Below are 20456 nucleotides of genomic sequence, written 5' to 3' on the forward strand. Positions count from 1 at the left end.
GAGTAGTTATGTTAGTTTGGGTTAGTGGCATATTATTCCATTCAGATTAGTTGTAACAGCATGCATTGGTATTCCCATTAAACAAACACCCAGATATTAACACCATTGAACAAGGGGCATATCAATATCACATGCATTATTTGAACGGAAATATACAATCAAACAACATGCAGGGTTGATTAATGGCAACAGGCCATCAGATTTGCAGGTATGAACCGGGCACATGCATGAACAGACATGCATATATTTTTGAAACTGGCAAATGTCCATGGTTAATGAAATGTTCACATACCAATATTTATTGGGTGTTGTTATATGGAATTATAGGGTTGGGTGGAGATTGAAAGTGATGACACATTCATAAGTTACACATTGATATACATTTGTAATAGGTACACAATTAAGTTGAGGCTGATGTTTCAAAATAATTTTTATTTGACTGTCATGCTACACCTGTTACAAATACATCACTATCCTACTTATTTTGAATTTGATCAGATACATCATCCTGCTACACTTTGACAAGACAGGGGACAGCTATGGCTATTTAGTCTGTCAGATAATCATTCATTCTATCTGCAGATTGTTTACTGTTATCACCATATACAGAATTTGGCCTAGACATTCCAGATTCAGACACACTGAAATCAGTTTGGGATGTTAATTTGTACTTCAAACATGCATTTAGTTCTGTGGAAACACACTGGGGCTAATATATTCAGGGGTTATTACTACTTTATTTATTCATACATGACCCTTTCTGTCACTCTCACACATTCTGCAACTTCACAGTTCAGGTTGGTACTTCTAGGCTTTGTTCACATATTAGACCTGTGGTGATTCAAACACTTTCCAACAGCCTCACTTCTGTCATGATTCAGCATTTCAACAGGGGATAAATCTCACATGTGACTATCTCAGATTCTGAAGCTGTACTCTGGAGACTACTGCAGGTTATACTACATTTAATTAATGGCGGGACATCTGTATTACAGCACTATTTATTTCTATCAATTATATTTCCAGTTACACTTGCATACTGATGAACTTGTTGCAGCCATACCTGCAAACTTTCAATTCTTGCTTGCACATTAGATTACTTTTAATCAATACACTGCAGTGTTCTGATACATGCTACACTATAATATTTACTTACAAGTACTAGGTGGGGTTACTAACCTGCATGGTGGCGCAACCGCGCCAGCCTACGGTCATGCGTCTCGCGGTTCGCAGAGCGGACACCTGCAGCTGTAATACAAAGGAAGTAATATTGGACTACACATCTCCATGGTATCAGCCAGTTGAAATCCTTACATACATGAGTAAAATGTAACTTACTCAGTAGTGGGGCGTTGGGCATATCCCGGGCCTCCTGGATCCATTGGGTCAACTGGTCTTGCTTACGCCGCTTCAGGTCCGCATGGTGGTGACGGACCTGCTTACCAGTGCGTGGAATGCCAGTAGCACTGGTCAGATCACGAGCCAACTGGTCCCATGCCTCCGCCCTGTACGCTCCCCATGAGACCTGGCCCTGCATGAGTTGGGCCTCGTGATGATGGACAAGGAGCCAGACCATGTATCTGGACTCCTCAACGCCCCAACGCTGTGCTCGAAAGCAACGTCCCTCACCTACTCCACTCATTCTGACTGCAGGTCTGTTCTACAATCGGTTCTGGTGTGTATTCCCGCCTATGGGGCTTATATATGCTGCTTTTCCCGCACATTTCTCTGATTGGCCATTTTGGAATTGTATCTACTTCACTGAAAATGCTTTATCATGCTCCATTCTGGATTTTTCCCATATATATGCTATTTCTGCATTTCTAGGTATTGCTGTCATAGCTTAGTGGTTTAGTACCTTGACTCTAGTGCATGGTATCCTGGGTTCGAATCTGACCACTGATTTTTAATTTTCCTGACAGAAATGAGTTGAGGACCTGTCAATCAAACATGCCATAAGCACTTTTAAGCACTTAAAAGCAGGTCTGCGCGGAGCTAACGCATGCGCACTAGTAGTTAGCTTGTGGGAGCGGCGCGCAAACGGTGTGCGCTGGGATAAACCTTAATTGGCTAGTGACACACATGCTAAGCACAGCTAGTTGCAAACAGTTTCAGCCTGTTAAACCGGTGCTTGGCAACGGGCATACAGTTTGCAGCTTTTTAAACGCTACGCAGCTACGGGCACTGTGTCTCACAGCAGCTTAGCTATCAGTACATTTCTAATTATTTTTATTATTGTGTTACTTCAATATATATGCTCCATTTCATTCCATTTTACAAAAGGGTATACTTTTACATTTGTACAATACTGTCAGGGGCTTTTTTAGTGCTTATTTACAAAAAAAAAAGGTTGTTGTGTGGGCTTGAACCCTGCCTGCCTACTCTTAAGCTGGCAACTCTACCGCTAAGCTATTTCTTCTTGGCTTACTTTGCATATTTAGTTCTCATATCCTTTTCCACTGATTGCTAACTGCAGTTGCGCTAGTAGCACACCCGCGCACACAGTAGCACACATTTACGGAGGTTAAAAAAATAAAACAGTTTTTTTATTTTCATTTTATAGCCTCTGTTCACTTTGTACACTGATGGTCTGTGGGGGAATGTGTTGTGTAGTGTGTTTGTTTACATTTCCATGGCCTCTCTCGTGGCTGTTTACTTTCAGCCATTCTACACGGACCGTGTAAGAGTTACAGTGTGATTCAGCATGCCTCATGCACCTCATGCATATGCATGACATGCTGACATCACACCGTTTAACTGCAGCCTCCGTGTAAGAGTTATAACTCTTACACGGAGGCTTCCTGAATCTGGCCCAATGTCTAAAATTATAATGTGGCAAATAATTTAATGTTGCTTACCTTGAAAAAGTCTTGGTTCTGACATCTGCAGTTTATATACTGCAACAGATTTATGAATATTGTATTGCTGCATCTAAATGTTTTCTGTGCTTAGTTAAACAGAACAAAAATTGTCTGGTAATAATTGCTTCTCATTTCCTTAAAACAAAGTCTTGACAGATGATGATTATGACATATGTTGGCAGGTAAATATAGTCATGTTTTTGAGTTGTCTTAAACACAAGATCTGACTGTCAATTTCTTGTTTTCTCCTCACATGTGGGTTTTGTATCTGATCCATTGGATCCAACTTGGCCATGACTAAGCTCATGTAGCCCATAAAGCTCTTGGACACCTCCCACTACTGTGTGTGTGTCTGTTCTCTGCCATATTTTATTATTTTATTTACCAGTGGCTGAGAAAAGCTGCGGTGGTGGTGCTGCGGTAGCGTTGTCACCTCACAGTAAGACGTTGTCCTGTTCGATTCTCAACTAAAGCGTCTTCTGTGTGGAGACATGTGTGAATGGGCTTACCTTCGTTGAAGGTTGTATGTCAGGGCTGGCAACTCGGTACGTAAAAATCTACTGCCAATCATTAGCGGAGCAGAGTTCTGCTGTGGTGACCCCTAACCGGGAAAAGCCGAAATACAACAACAACCAGTGGCTGAGAAACAGCATAAGCCTGTGGACTTTAAAAGAAATGTACAAAGTGCGGTTAGAAAATTCCATACAGTGACTTGCACACTTTGTGCACTTACTGCTTGGGTCCCCACCATCTGTGGGAAGACTGTTCATTACTGTAACCACCAGGCCCTGGTTGAAGGGAAAAGTAAGTTTATTTCAAGGGGCATGTTATATTAATATTTTGAGGCCATTTCTGGTAGTGACCCTAAGTCTGTGATGAAGTTTAAATTTCAAGCCCTGCTTCTTTTACCAAAAGTTCAGATAAAGAAGAAGAGACCTTCCATGGCTTCAACAGATGCCTCGGAGCTGAGACCAAAAACTTTCAAATCTGCTGATACAGTAGCTCGATTGAAGCCTTTGGCGCAGTGCACTTCTTTCTTGGATCCGGCTTCTTTCACTCCAAGTCTCTTGGGTAACGGATCGTAGCCGTTTTGGTTTGATCCGACCTTCAGTCCTTTTAAGCCCATTGTCTCCCTGCCAAGAACTCGGTACTCCCCATCTATTGATCCTGTTGCTTTGGGGGTACAGTCTCCTTTTCTTAACAGGCATCCTCTTCCCATTCTACAAGGAGCCTTACAGAAGACATGGGATTCATGGTCCAAAGATTTTGTGGGTGCAGGGTATTACCAAGTCCCCCTTGGCTTTGACTCCTATGGTCCAAGGTCCCTTCACTCCCCCTCTGGCTCCTTCTCCGACTTCAGGACAAGTCTCTGAGTTATCTGATCCAACATGCCTGGTGACTTCCAGGCTCTGACTCAGGGATTTCTTTATCTTCTAGTCGGATTTTTGCTTGGAGCTCTTCATTTTTTTTTTTTTTTTTGGAGCACAGCGAACCTGGTGGACTACAGGAGTGTTCCACTCCCAGACCCTTGGAGCAGTCCATTCACCTCTGGGCTTCTGCGCAGGTGAGCTCGGTGCCGACTTTGAACCCAGGCAAGCTACCTTCGAGCTGGGGAGGTCTCCGTCCCACAGGCATGCCTTGTTGAAGCCCGAGTCTCTGTCTCCTCCCGGGAGCAGTCGGCCTTTATGACTGTGGAGAGAGCTACAGCTGTATCTGCAACTAGGAAGTCACCTCCCCCTCTTATCCTCGAGCCCCATCTATTCCCCTCCACACCCCTTTGACCAAGACTTTCCTCTGGGACAGTGGGACCTTAGACCCCAGGATACCACTCAAGGTACCCCTGCCTGTTCTGATTACATCCGCAGAGTGTCCCACTGAGGAGGTTCCTTGGAAGAGGAAGCATTTGAACTCCATCGAGGAATCGGCTACGGAAGACACCGACCTCGATGAGGGTGAAGGATCTCCATGGTGACCTCCTGAGGATGTCTTTGGGGATATCTTGGAGATTTTAAACAGAGAGGTAGCTTGCAGTCAAGTAATCCTTTGCCCGAGAAGTCTGCGTACCTGGCAACCTTTGGATCCTGACGGTCTACTTCCTGGGTCACTCTGCCCACTGATGAGCTCCTAGAATTGATCTCTCGTAGGTGTGGGAGAGCCTAGATTCCATTGAGCAAACCCCCAGAGTCCAAACAAGATAATCACCACTCCAGCTGACAAGACTTAAAAGGGGGTTGCAGTAGATGCCATGTTTGTGGTGGCAGCTACTAAAAGGGAACTATCAGAGGAGAGTTCCACCATTCATCCTCATAAGGATTCCAGGAAGATGGATAGATGCGGACCTTTGCTTTACGATCGCTGAATTACCTTTCTCATGTCACCAGGTTACAAAGGGATGTGATTAAGGAGCTATCTGATACCATTGAGGGAGCTGTAGCGGAGTACGAGTAAAGGTTGTTTCCCAGATGGCAACGCCGTATTCTGTAGCTAACTTTTCTATGAGGCTTATTGACAGTGCAGCCAAAGGAATGAGTTAGAGCAGCGTTCTGGCATATCTGAGGCGGCATGCCTGGATGTGCCTGTGAAACTTTGCAGAGCCTTTTAAGTCTTCCTTTGTCAACTCTCTGACGGCACGTCCCTTTTTGGTCCCAAGGTCAAAGATACATTATCCAGGTCCAGAAAGGATGGCTAGACCCTTTCTGCCTTGGGCATATGTTTTCCAGTCCTCGGAGACCTTACCCTAAGATAGAGGTGGTATTAAAATGTGGTTCAAGAAGTCACCTGGGTCTTACCAGGACACTCGTGGAGACAGTTCCCCCAGGAGCGGAAGGGAGAACAATTCCAGAAGACTTCACCCTCGCGAAAGAGGAGGCCCACTTAACCAAGTATCCAGAGAGCCCTTCTTTGGCAAACCCTTCCAGTGCTTCTGAAAGGAGGCCTGTTTGCCCACCTCTGGAGGAAATTGGGGGTCGACTGTCCCTGCACTGAAAGCCTAGCTAAAATACCCACCAATATATGGGTGCAGAAGATATCCACAGGTTATCTAATCCTTTTTCCCACCCAGTCAAAGGGGTCAAGCAGTCATTCAAATTCAAAAACTGCTGAACAAAAGTCATCCAAGAGGTCCCCCAGACCAAAGAGGATTTGGAACTTACTCAAGGTTCTTTTTAGTTCCAATTCTAGATCTCAGCAGATTAAACAAGCCAGTTCAATGCCACAAGTTCCGAATGGTCACGGTACAGTCCATACTTTTTTTTGGAACGGGACAAATGGATGTGCTCCAAAGACCCTCAGGATGCATACTACCATATAAAGATGGACAAGTGATCCTGAAGGCATCTATGCTTTCGGCTGGGAGCCAGTCATTACCAGTTTAGAATGCTGTCCTTTGTTCTCACTGCCCCATACAGAATAACTTTTTGCTACATCCTTATTCTGTATGGTTAGAATGTGCATCCAAAATCTACACTCTTGTTTCATGAACTACCCTCCTTTAATTTATAACCTTCTGCTAGTGTTATGTGTGAATCTTAATTGCATAGCCCTAAAATATTCTGTCATTATGAAGTTTTAAACCAGCTTGTTCTATGGAAAGAAATGATTTATCCCACTTAACTCTTGGCTGTTTCCCTCCCAGATAATTTTCTTCAGCTGTTTTATACTCCACAGCTTCTCCTCTAGTTCCTAAAACTACGCTTGACCGCATATCACATTAAAGGAACTAGAAACGTAGGTTCATAGGAGGCTACTAGAATATTGTCCCTAGGGCCTGTTATAAGCCTAGCGATGTTATACCCTTGTTCCCTTATTGACCAAGTTGTATGGTCTGTATTTGTATTGCAAGTCTATGATCAGCACCAACTGCCCTTATCCAAGAGGGATGTAGGTGACTTCCCCCCCCCCCCCCATGAGTAAATCACTGCTTGCATATTTTCTGTCAGTAAGAATTTAACTTCAGTTTGTGTTCTGTTTGTTTTAGTCTCTTATCAACATATCCTTAGCTGCCACAATCGAATCTTTTTTAAACTATCAACCTAAATGCTTCATCTTGTCATTCCATAAATCCTCCATTGGTAATAAAATATCATTATTTGCATCAGTTTACTGCTATAGCCTTTGCTTCATCTTCATTTGTCTTGTATTTAAAAAAGATTTGGAACTGTCTTCATGTTCTGCAACAATGAAATGGTCCTTTTTCTGGATTCATCCAGTACAAAATAATGTCATCTGAGAGTAATACTAACTTTTCTTGATTGCTATGCTAGTTGTGCGCTTCAGTTTGAGTCCCTCATTTACTTCACACATGGCTGTAAGTATAAAGCAAACAATAAAGATTTGTAGGAAAATATATGCAGAGTTGGTGTGCAGAAGGGGGAGTAATTTTAAGCAAAGTCAAGAAATGAGAAATTTTTGTAATGTTGAAGTGGATGAAAGTTAAAAATATGTACTGTGCGAAAATAGTGTTTAGTATGAATTTTTTTCTATTATTGTGTGTACTTGTATCGCTTTTTTAACGTCATGTTTAATAATGGTGTGTTAAAAAGTAATCACATGACAAAGGGGAATGAGGATATCCCTGCCTGGTACCTTTGTGCAGACTTCTTGCTTTTGACCCTTCATATATCCTCCTAATTACCTTTATTGCATCACTTAATGCAAATGCTGCTATTTGCTACTTTATATTATTCCATTTTACTGTATCGAATGCCTTTTCTGCATAAAGATCCATCAACAGTAGTTGTTTACTTGTACTCTGCTTCTGTCTGAATCGCCATTGTTCTGTTAATGTGGTCATATGCTTGCCACTCCTCTGCAAAACCACGTTGATCCCTATCTTTCAGTTTTGGCAACACCATTGCTATTCTTTTAGCTAGTATAGACCTAAAAAACTTGATAATCATGGTTAAAATTTGAAATTTAGCTGTACAGAGCTGAATCTGGAAGGTCTTTATCCTGTTTGGCTAATAAAGCCACTACAGTTTTCTTCAACGATGCTGGTACTGTACACCCTTTTTATATTTTGTTAAAACCTTTTATATCTTTATCAGTTTCTTTCATCCATCTGCTCTTTAAGATTTCATTGATTAAAACATTTTTGTTTATTCCCTACCTGTCTTGGCTATTAATTCTCGGCCTCCTGTTTTCTAACCTTGACACAGTTGAGTCTTTCATGAATATTTCTTTGTTCCTTTTCATGGTTTTCCCATTCCTCTGTTCTATATAAATTGTCATAGAATTGCTGAAATAGTTCTAGTATCTCTAAAAGATCTCTGGTTATTTTTCTTTATACTGCTCAAGTCCATTGTGCTAAGAGATGTTGTGTTCTGGTGTTCGCAAACAGTACTTGCTCAGCAGTGAGCTTTCTAAACTCCTGCATATTATCAAATACTTCCTTATTTTCCCTTTGACTCAGCAGTTTTTCCTCTTATTCTGAAAAATTCCTCTATCTGCAATACTTTAACAATCTCCTCTAAATAATTCCTATTACTTTCCCTATGTTCTCTCTGCCATATTTTAAAATCCTCTTTGGAAGAAATTTCTATTTTCTCTAAACTTTCAAATTAGTTCCACTACTCATTACTTAAGTTCCTGTTTCTTTTTAACAAATAAGTTGAACAGTGCCAGTATCTCATTTTGGACTTTTGGTGCATGATCTAATTTTGTTGTTGGATGTGTTTTTAAATTAAGTACCCACCCATATATATATATTTTTTTTTTTGCTAAAAGCTAGTATTTTTCCATAAATTCTTTTAAGCTATATTCTAGTAGATTTGGTGGTATAAATACTTGCTTGTGTAATCCTTCCTCCTAGCCAATAACCCCTTATTACTGCAAATTTGCCACTAAATACATTTTCAAGCTCTCCCTAACCCTGTTTAACTCTTAGCAAATTGACAAAATTATATACAATCTTCAGAAAGTTTTGGTGTCCCCATTTTTTTATACTTTATATAAACCAAATGGTAAAAAAAGGTCATGAAGGCAAACCATTCAGTAAAAACTTCAATAAAAACCCAGCCAAGCTAGAGTTTTCACTGTGTGATACCATAAACCTTCTGAAATACAGGCCCATGTGATGTAAGCAGATAACATGTTAAGGACATTGTGCTTAAGCTACATGGCTTCTAAATGCCCAAGACATTTTACTTCAAGTCATTATAGATGCATTCATGCCAATAAAGCCAAACCCCACTAGCTGTGGACATGTATGTTTTTACTGAATGGTTTGCCTGTGTGTGACCTTTTTATCCTTTAGTTTGGATGTTAGTTGGGATATTCTGCAGTCACTTCAATGTTTATGGACATTAGCTGGGTTTAAAGACCCTGTATTTCTAAAGTATAGCCAAACAATCCACTTATACTGTGCTGATGAGGTCCACAAGAATGCTGAAGTTTGCCTTCACGCAAAAAAAAAAAAAGTTTAGTTTTTGTTGATTTCGGTTCTTTCTGTGTTCAACCTTGTAAGCATTCAATGTTCGAGACACCGTGTGTATGTGTGAGAGTTGGTTTGCCTTCTGTATGTGGTGCTTTTCTTTTAGCCATATATTTCGGTTACTATCTACACAGTGCTGGTCATTCATAGTAGTAACTTTTGCACGATTTTCTGGAGTACTTGTATGTGGGAACTGCCTCTTGCTGAGGAGTTATTTTATTTGTTCCAACCCAGTATTGATTTTTACCCATTAATGACTTTACCTTTATTTGATCTCTCAGAAGGTGAGCGTTTGGAAGCAAGCAAAAAGTCTGTGATGTTAGAGGGTCAAGGTTGTGTATTTTATTTTTCATTGTCTCCTTTCTGCTAATAACTGTGTTGTGATGCTCGTCTAAACACTAGAGATGTCTGTAGGCATCTGTCTTACCAGCTGGGTTGACAAGTAGTGCAGAAACCCGTAATCCGCATACCCTTCCAAGAGGGAGAGTAAAGCAGGTCATTGATCACTTCAGTCTTTTCTCCTTTGCTAGTCTGCTTCTAGTTAGCCATGCTAATCAAATGCAGGAAAGAGTTTTACTTTAGGTCTATCAGTATGTGTAATTTTGATTTGATTTTTAGTAGCCATACTTGTCTGGGTTGACTGGTGTAGGTGTTTATTTTTCAGATGATGGTAGGCCTGCATTGCCTTTTGAAAAAGAAGAATCTGGACAGAAAAACAAACAAGAAGGAAGAACAAGCTTGTCCAGTCCTCAAAGAGTAGGAAGATTCCAATCTGTTCATTCTCCTCGTGTTCTGAAAAAAACTCACACTATGGAGACACAGCGACGAGCTTCGACTGCTTCAGGTATAATATTTGTGCTAGTGTATGCTTGCGTAATTCTAACCTGAAAATCTCATTAAAAAGCTTTGCATTATGGTCCTGTATGCTGTACAGCTGATGGCTCAGAAATCATGTGCAGAATAAGTAGTTTTTCTTTTGTAGGTTCAGCTTCATTGAACTTAGATTCCACTGTACATTTGTGTGCATTAGAATGCCCATGTTAACAGTAAAACTGTAGAATAGAGTTCCATAGAATCACATTTTGGAATTTTCAGAAGTGAATATATTGGTGTATCTTTGTATTTGTTCATAAAAATCTTGAAGGAAATTTATAGTTAGTTTTACAATACTTGCAGCAAATCCCTTTCAGCCTCCCCTCTTATACTCCACATGTGCACTTTGGTTAGCTAAAATGTCTCACTTACGTTTTAAATAAGTGTTTTGTGCTATTATCTGTATATCTGTTTCTGTGTTTGCCATACTAAGTGAGTACAGACCCAGAGACTTTAAGCCCATTACCCATAATTGCTCACACCCCCATAAGAGAGAAATGGGCAGATAATACTTTGTGCTTTCTCACTGTTGAACAGTGGTCTGACTGTAGGCCAGTCTCTCATGTCTTGAATGTACTTCCTTTTATTCCTACTGCACTCCTCACCCTCTTTTAATTTCTCCAAATCTTTTGGGTTTCTAATACCGTGATGGGAATGGACCCCATTCCTAAGTCAAAGTACGATTTAAAGTTCTTGAAATTAGTATTGTTTCGTTCTTTGTCAGCCAGAAGTGCTCTTTGCAGTACCTCCAGCGTGCCCAGTAGTAACTCTACGAATTCCAGAAGCATATCTAAATATGACTGCCGAGTCTTTTTTTTAATTTTTTTTATTTATTTATTTTTTTTGTTTGTTTATTTTTCTTTCTAAGACCCGTTGCTTCTACTATTAGTGGAATGATCTGGGTATCTTTCTTCCACATTGCTCTTGTTTCTGCTTGCACATCCTATTTAATGACTGTCTCTCTCTCTCTGCGCAGGACAGTGTAGTCACTGGGTGTGGCAATTTCAATAGTCCATGTTACTTTTGTCTTTTTTTCTTGTACCACTATATTTGGTTTTCTCTCCTCTGTCTTTTGAGCTGTTGGTAATGGATGATCTCATGTGATGTCGACTTCATTTTCCATGATGCTTTGTGGCTCATGCTGACCCCCATTAAGGCTTGTTGGTATGTTGCTTATTCCTTCCTGTCCTGGCTGGAGTGTTGAGAATATTTTCCATTAGCCTCCTGCATTTGTGAACAACTGCTCCCACACACTCGTACTGGCTGTAGTTGTGGTCACTTTTTGCTGCCTGTTTGCAGAAGTGAAGTTCCTCATTTCTGGGACTTCTGAGTGAGACTTTCTTCTGGTAATGTTGTAGAAATCTCCTGCAGATCAGTCTGACAGATTATTACGGATTGTGTTTAAAAGCTGGGTTTATGCTGTACTATTGGAGATGGACTACATTTTTGTTGACAAGAAATATGTTAATGTTTGAGGCAATTTGATTTGCTTGATATGAAGATCATTTGTGGTTTGAGCTTGTGTACTTGACTTGTTCATATTTCTGGCAAAATTGTTCTCTTCATATTTAGTAGGTCTTCATCTAGATTCACCTGTCAGCCTACTTGAGTGCCTTCATGGCATGTTCTGTGAAGCTAATCCTTTCACTGTAATTAAATTTCCTCTTTATTTTTGCTATACCTTTGTTTGTAAAATCTTTAAGTCCTAAAATGTTCTCCTCCAAGTTTACATACTAATACAGCTAGAAGGTATTATCCAGTAAGCTACACACCTCTGTGTTTGTAATGTTTTGAATGCTGTTAAGATTTCTGTTTTTTGTGGTACTGCTTTGCTCATTTGATTATTTCTTCATATTGTTGAAAGTAGTTTCAGTATAATATTAAGTAGTAGCTGTCTGAGACTCTTTTTCTGAATACTGAAGACAAAACTTACAAAATCTAATAATCATACACTATTTTCTGTTTTTTTTGCCCCCCATGCTTGCCAACCATCTAGTCTCCCCTCTTGAGACTTTGTCCAATAATCACTGGTGATATACCCAGTAAAGTATGGATAGAGACCTCCTGAAGAGGCTACCACCCAGGCAGGTGTGGGGATTCTTTGTACTCCTGTTCACGCTTTGTCCACTGTGGCGGTCCCATCCTTGTTCCATAATAAGGCAAGTCTGGTTTGGTTTGCTGCCTGGGCTAGGGCCCTATGGTGTCTTATCTCACTTGTCCTTGGGCAGGGCTTTCCTTGGGAAAACAGACTGCTGAATGTGCCCCTGAAAGGGAATGCCATCTGCTCCTTCCTCTGATTCTGGTAGAAATGGGTCTTCTTTCCCTGCATGAAGCAGATATATGGATGATCTTGGAGAAAGCAACATCCTGTTAAGCTTTAGTGACTATATATGGAGCAACACCTTGGGGGGGGGTAATAGAAACTAGAAGGCAATGCAAGTGCTCTGTGATGGCTACAGCTGAGTCACCAACCGAAGGCAGAGGCAACAAGGAAGTCCGAAAGGAAAAAGAAGCTTCCCATGAAATTCCTATTTTGGTAAGGAGAGGGAATGTCTGAGGAGCCAGAACCCTGGTCTGTGATACTCCTGGTAAGCACTTCTAAGTTTTTCATTCCCTAAATGAAGCCGAAGGAAACTTTTGCCTGCTTCTTCGGGTCAGGTGGTGAATAGATGAATACATTTAAACAAACCTGAGTATTCTTCCCCTAAACAAAAGAGACTTACCTTTTCACCATTACATAAATTCTGAGACAAACGATAGGAGCCAGATAAACCAGTGTGGTACGTGTAACTTAAGACACTAATAACAGGAGTAGTTTGGAAATCACGCAATTGCAGTAAAATGTCAAGAATGCATTACTGCTACATTTGACTGCAGCTGTGCAATTTCCAGCCTACTCTGGAACTTTGTAGTGTTTCTGAGACAAAAGTAACACTTTTTTTTTTTTTTTCACCAAAAAAAAAAAAATTGTTCCCAGTGTGATACTTACTACCTACTTTGCAATAACTGTCCAATTGCTGAATCTATGAAATCAGAGCTGTAAGTGTGAGACACATTTTGGCAAGAAGGTTCTGAGTTTTGGTGCTCATATGTTTTTACACCATCTTGACCTCAAGCCTCAGTGGTAGTACATGTGCATGGAAGATGCTCTAGAGCTTTGGAAATTGGCAAGATATGTCCCATATAGCTTAGGTCAGTACAAGTTATGTACTCAACATAATGTTCCATCTGAGGAGTTGATTCTAGTTTGTCTTCAGCCGTCCCTCCCTCCTTCCCCCTGCCTTGTGTGGGCTGCATAATGGACCGGATGGATAAGTCTTAGCTCCATCTCCTTTGGCTTGTTTTTCCTCTTGTTAGACCTTTTGTTGTTATGCCAGTTTGTTATGCGCATATCCTTTTAGGATGCTGCAGTTTTGTGCAACAAACTCCTATCTGAGAGGAGGAGGAAGGGTGGGATTGAGTAGGGGAGGAGCTTGGATCTTGCATCTGAATTTGAAGTATGCGGCAGAGTCAGATCTGTGGCCAGATCTGGGTCCCTCAGGTTGAAGACAAATGAGAATCAACAACTCAGATGGAACGTTATGGTGAGTACACTTTTTCTTCAATTACAATGATGCCCAGGAATGCTTGCTTTCTTTTTTGGTGCTCCATATCTTAACCTCTTCACAAAACGTAGCCAACAAGAAGGTTTGTAGAAGTAAGTGGAGGAGATTTGATATCTGGGCATACTTAAAGGGGATAGATCCCTTTTTTTTTGCTCCTTCACCCTCTACTCTGGATGTTTTGGCAGGATTATTTTCAGGAAGATGCTTGAACATCTGCTGTTATGGTATACCTGTCCAGCTTTATTTTCTCAGTCTTTTCATCTCATCTTGCTCAGTGGGTGAGAGCCAGCTGGGGGAGTAATCACTGAGGCATTCCTGATGGGTTTCCTTTACTTATCCCTGTCTGTCCCCTGTATATGCCCATACTGTCCAAGGAGGTGGTATGCAGTGGGACTTGTCAATTGATTTTCACACACATGAGCACAGTGCTTGCTATTTTGTAGACAGAAGCTACATGTGATTCCTTGGTTTACAGTGGAGTGCTTGGACGTGCACTCCCTGCCCTCATCCTCTTTCTTCCCGTATGGCAACTCCATTAGGTACCAAAGCTGCTACTTGTAGTTGGGTCACCCATATTGCAGTTTTTTAGAGCATATTCAAAAGTACTCCCTTCCTTCTTGGCACCAGAAGAGACTCTAGGATGAAATGTAGCACCACCACTGCCCTGTGGACTCCTGCAGATTATGTACTGCTTAACATGGATATGTGAAACCCCAAAGGAGGAATTCTTGTAGGTCTGTCCAAAGTTGACAGTTTAGTAGGCTACACTCCTCTCCGAAATGATGTCCTGCTTTAAACCAGGATCCGTCCAGAAGCATGGTAGTGGGTTTAAAAAAAATAGTTTTGCCTAGATGTTTCAAAAGTTGAAGTATACAGCAAACTTCATAGCTTCAGGAAAAGTGTTAAAAAAGGGGGGGTTGTAATGCATAACTCTGTAGCAGTTTGGTATCTTTTTGTCTTCTACACCTGTTCTAATCCCTATCCCCTAAAAAGGAGTTACCCAGTTTTCAGTGTTGGCACCTCTTCTGTTTTTATGTCACTGGACAGTTTAAGATACCTGCTATCACTGTAGTCTTGTATGTTAAGACGATTTATATACAGGTCTAACCCTTCTCACTCTTAAAGTGACTTGAAACAAACCTATAACCAGTTAATATCTGAATCTACCGTTGTCTTTTCTTACTGATTCACTATATGGGTTTATAGGATCTGACATGGGCAGCTTTGTTTAGATGCTGCAGTCCAGAGCTCACGCTTCTCCCCTACCCATAATTCCATTTCATCCTTATAATACCTTTAGATGTCATTCGTCACTTGTTGGGTTCAGATGCGGTCTATGGGCTCAGTGCTACAGATTCTTTTTGCTAATTTTATCACTGCCTTCCTATTTCTTTCAATGTTCCCATTCTTGGTATATTTTCTGTATGTATTGTGGGTTAATTTACTCTCTGCAGTTGCAGGGTTATCTTTCTGCCATTCTAGCCTTCTCCCATCTGTATATGTTTGTATAGCGTTTTCTGCTTTTTCTGTACAGCTTGTTCTTTTGCTACTACCTCTGCTTCCCTTTTTCCAAGAAGATTAGGAACAAGACTAGGTTAAAGAAAAAAGGAAAAGATCAGAGAAAACAAAAAGGGGAGAGGGAAGTAAAGAGATCAGAAATGGCAAAGATAAAGATAGGGCTCCGAAAAGATTCCCTGATCCATTAGGGCCCATCAATCCCAACTCCAAAAGTTCCTAGATTATCTGATCCAATAGCTTTGCTGGAACCAGTTCATATTGGATTTCCTTCTCTGATTACATTCTGTCCAGAGCCAGCCAGCCCACTGCTCCATTCCCCCAGTGTCTAGGACAGATCAGTGTGCAAGTCGTCCAGGTTGCCATCAGTGGTGTAGATCAATATATATGTATATACTATCCAAGCGCTTGCATAACTGTATAAATACTGAGTGCATTCAAGTCTGACTGCCATTTTGTAGTTAGCGGTTGAGATGTGAACATGTATGCATGTAAGGTCTGTCTGTTAACTAGTTTGTTCGTATTTAACAATGCTGCTATCCATCCTGATGGACTTTTATGTATTAAACCATCTAAACGAAGCCCCAAGCCATCTTATTTGTATTGGAGATGAACGAGCGACATGGTGTGAGAAGTGGGATGTCTTGAAGGACAGGTACCAGAAAAGGGCATGAAGCTAGAAGAGGCTTTGCGAAAATGATTTAAGGCACTTGTCCAGATGCTGGTGGAATATAGATGAGTGGATCATCCTAATAATGTGCAAACTTTGCAAAATGGGTCAAACTAATTTCGGGTAGTAAAACTTGCTCAGCACGATTTTTTTTCGTATAATATGAAATGAGGCATACAGAGTACTCCAAACAATATTCGCATAAACTGATATGTACAGTATTGATAAAATATTTGAATCACTACGGAAAATGTTTGAAATAAAGTCCGAATTGCATAAAATGAATAAAAATAAGGGGGGATGACCACATTTTCACAAAACCTATGTATTTTTTATTAAGCAAAGATATCGGAGTTTTCAGAAGTGTATAAAGTGTTTGCATGCTTGTGCAGTGTTACAGTAGGGCATATTTCACCAAGTGCAGCCATTACATGGCATGTTTCAGAGTATAACCATTGCAAGGCATATTTCGTAAAGTATTTTGAAGAGTTTATTGTGCATTTGAGTGTTGCAAGCTCACAGAACAGTTAATTCATACGTAATTACAAGGGCCATATTTTCAGTCTGCTTGTGCATACTTTGTGGCCATGGCAGATGGATTTTGAAAACCCAGTGCACTTGTATTTGATAGTAATATTGCTGAGAACTGTAGAGTGTTTGAGGAAGAATACGATATTTTCATACAGGCTGCATTTTCTGATAACTGTTAGGAGGGTGGTCTAATGGTTAATGTGTTTGCTTTACAAACACAAGGTCCAGGGTTTGAGTCTCAAAAGGGATAACTGGCTAGCCTTAAAATGGCTCGCAAGGGCAGTTAGCCTAGTACTAATCTATGAACCTATTATCAGTGATCATACAAAGGCATTTATTCTACTTAATTGAGCTGGGTCAGAAGCTATAGAAAGGGAACATTCATTTTTGTAAGCACCTGTTCTCTATGATGGAGAGGGGAAAACCATATTGTTGTACAGGCTGATTCAAGGGAGGACTCTGAGTTCTTGAAACGTAAATTTAATGAAATGTGTAACTCCCCACACAAATGTTACAATGGAAAGGCATTTTTACTCAAGGGATCAAAAGCCTGTTGAAACATTTGCGGCATTTATAACTGACCTGAAAAATAAAGCTAAAACATCCAGATTTGGTAAATTAAGGGATGAGTTGATAAAAGGCAGAGTTGTGTGTGCCATAAAAGATGATACTGTGAGAGATTTTGCTTTGTGACAGTGATTTAACTTTAAGACCATTGAGATTTGTCAGGTATACGAGCTCGCAGAAAAGCACCCAAATATGCTTACAAGTGAGAGCAACTCTAGAAGGCACAATGATGAAGCTCGTGTTGATTGTATGCAGCACGTGATTAAAAGAAACAGGCCCAAAAAGGTTTTGTAAATCAAAAAGGCCACATTCTTTTGTAAAAAAAAAAAAAAAAAAAAAAAAAAAGGGGAACATTTTAAGAAATGAGTTGATCAGTTAGACAGTGGCAACACTACCCTTTATGTTGATGGTGTGTCAGTGCTTTATGAAACTGTCAGTGCAGTTGATTTAGGGGCAAAGAATGAAATATTTTGTACTGTTCGGATAAATGGCAAACCCATAGAAGTCAAAGCTCATATAGGCTCCAAGTGCAATATTATGACTGCACAAACATTTGATAGTGTATGTAAAGGTGAAAGGCTTGATTTTGCAAGGTATGCAAAGCGTGTTGCTTATGGAGGTGAAGAAATTCAAACTGAAGGCTCGGTAGTGCTTTCATGTTACTCTGCTAGAAGGAGCTATGACATATGTGGTCAAGAGGCACATCCAGTCATTGGGGCTCAGAGATACTTTAAAAATGGGACTACTTTCATTTAACAAGGAAGTCTACCATGTTTGCTTCAAAGACTATTACTGTAATTTTGCCCATCACATTTTTTCTACCTATGCTGATCTTTTCCACGACAAACTAGGCAAACTTCAGTTTGTGTACTCCATGAAGTTAGACCCAGAGGTCAGTCCAGTTATCACACTAGCATGTAAAGTTTCAGTAGTCATGCAAGAGAGAGTTAAAGCCGTATTAGCTAAAATGGTGCGGCAAAGTGGGATTTGTCTAGTGGACACTTCGACTGAATGGGTGTCTTCCATGGTAGTAGCTCATAAGAAAAGCTCATATGATATCAGAATATGTATTGATCCATGAGATTTGAACAGAGCACTAAAAATACCTCATTATCCAATGCACACAGTCAGAGTCACAGCCTTAATGCTAAATGCTATTTTTTTTCTGTCTTAGATGCAAAGAGTTCATTTTGGCAAATTCAGCTTGACAGAAAATTCTCTTTCCTCTTTCCTCACTACTTTTAGTACTCCGTTTGGCAGGTGCTTATTTTTTGAGAATGCCATTTGGGATAAATTCTGCAAGTGAAGTCTTTCAATGTGCAATGGAGCAAATGTTTTTTCTGTGTATCTTTGTGAAATCATAGTAGACAACATTTTAGTAGGAGATTGTGATGAAGCCGAGCATGACAGAAACCTCAAAGTTCTGTAAAGGGCACGTCAAGTGAATCTCAAGCTCAACCCACACAAATGCAAATTCAGGTTACAAGAAGGTACTTATGTTTGTCATGTATTTACAAGTACAGGCCTATGATCAGACCCTTCAAAGCAATCAGCCATTTTCGAGATGCCAGCTCCAGACAATGTTCAAGCCCTGCAATGTTTTCTTGGCATGGTCAACTACCTAGGCAAGTTTATTCCAGAATTGAGCCAACTTCGAGATGCCAGCTGCAGACAATGTTCAAGCCCTGCAATGTTTTCTTGGCATGGTCAACTACCTAGGCAAGTTTATTCCAGAATTGAGCCAACTGTCTGTACCACTCAGAGAGGTGACACATAAAGGTGTATACTGCTCTTGGTTAGAGCGACACCAAGCAGCATTTGATGTCCTGAAACAAAATTGATAGTCCACCAACACTCTGATATTATGATGTTCACAAAACAGTTACATTTTCCTGTGATGCTTAGAAATTTGGTCTTGGTGCAGTCATTCTACAATAGGATCAAACTGTTTCTTATGCATCGAGAACTCTTAAACTGAGATGCAGTATGCCCAGATTGAGAGAGCTTCTGGCAATTGTTTGCATGTTCAAGTTCCATGTTTGTTTATGGTAGACCTATCCAGATCGAAACAGACCACCAACCATTAGTCACTATTTTGACTCCAGCCAGACTGCAACGTATGATGCTGAGATTGCAAAAGTACAATTTCACTCTCGTCTACAAGAAAGACAAACTTTTTTATTTTGCTGATACAATATCCATATCGCCCAGAAATACCACTGAACAGAGTGAAAATCAAGGTTTTCATATGATTGATGATTTTGAAGTCATGTAAGTGCGTAATTTTTCTTCCACACGTCCTGATGAGCTGAGAGATCACACAGCCACATCAGTTTTACAAAGGCTCAACCACTTCATCAATCAAGGTCTTCTATCAATGCAATCAAGTTTTACCTCAAGACCTGCAACCTTATTTTCCGTACAAAGCTGAGATTTTGGCTGACAAAGGTATCATTATGAAAGGTCTGAAAGTATTTGTTCCAAAGTCCTTGCAACCAGAGTACATTACTATCTTGCATCATAGTCGCCCAAGAATCGAATCTACCAAAAGAAGGGTGAGAGTACTAATGTTTTGGCCTTCTATGTCACAAGACACTGAGAGAGCACTATTGTCTTGTTCTGTGTGTAATAGTACAAAGCCACATCAGCAGAAGGAACCATTTCAGCTTAATCAGATTCCAGAACTACCTTGGTCAACAGTAGCCGTTGATATTTTCGAATGGAATGGTCAGCATTATTAGGTGTTAGTAGACCTACTCTAATTGGTTCGAGATTGACTTGCTTCCTAACCTAGCATCCAGTACAGTCCTTACTAAGATGAAATGTCCCAGACATTCCTCCCAAACATGTCCCAGATATTCCACCCATGCAACAGGAGCAGACAGCCATAGAAGTTTCCAGGCTGCTTGAAAAATGAGTCATCCAGCCAGAAAGACTCATTCTGGATCTTTCAACCCCAGTGCCTGTTTGTTGCCAAGACAAAATTCTGGATGGTCGCTCTTCAATCCATTCTGTCCTTAATGCAGATAAACAACTAGATATTCTCTGACCTCCAAGATGTGTGCTATGTCAAGATGAACAGGCGATCTCTGAGTTTCCTCTGCTTCTGTCTGGGAACCAGTCATTTTCAGTTCAGAGTGCTCCCCTTTGGGCTCATCACTGCCTCCCGGGTGTTCACCAAAGTGATGGCAGTAGTGGTGGCTCACCTGGGGCTGCAGGGATTTTAGGTCTTCTCCCTACCTGGATGATTGGCTCCTTTCCGCTCCCTACAGGCATTGACTAATTCAAGCCAGAGATGATCTTCTCCAGACCACCCAGTACCTGGGCAAAACCACAATTTCAGCTGGCACCAGTGTAGGTTCTCTACTTCATAGGAGCCTGAATAGATACTACCCAGGGCAAGG

At 40.7% G+C, this 20456-nt stretch overlaps 1 protein-coding gene across 1 annotated transcript in view; it reads left to right on the forward strand.

Moving 5' to 3' along the window:
- PIKFYVE (phosphoinositide kinase, FYVE-type zinc finger containing) overlaps positions 1-20456 on the forward strand; it is a 3858188-nt gene that overhangs the window by 40127 nt on the left and 3797605 nt on the right. The window contains 1 exon segment of the mRNA XM_044075403.1: positions 9956-10135. Coding sequence (XP_043931338.1) covers positions 9956-10135 — 180 coding nt within the window.

This window comes from Protopterus annectens, chromosome 6.part1 (genome assembly GCF_019279795.1).
Source record: "Protopterus annectens isolate FY-2018-M chromosome 6.part1, PAN1.0, whole genome shotgun sequence".
Classification (NCBI taxonomy): Eukaryota; Metazoa; Chordata; order Ceratodontiformes; family Protopteridae; genus Protopterus; species Protopterus annectens.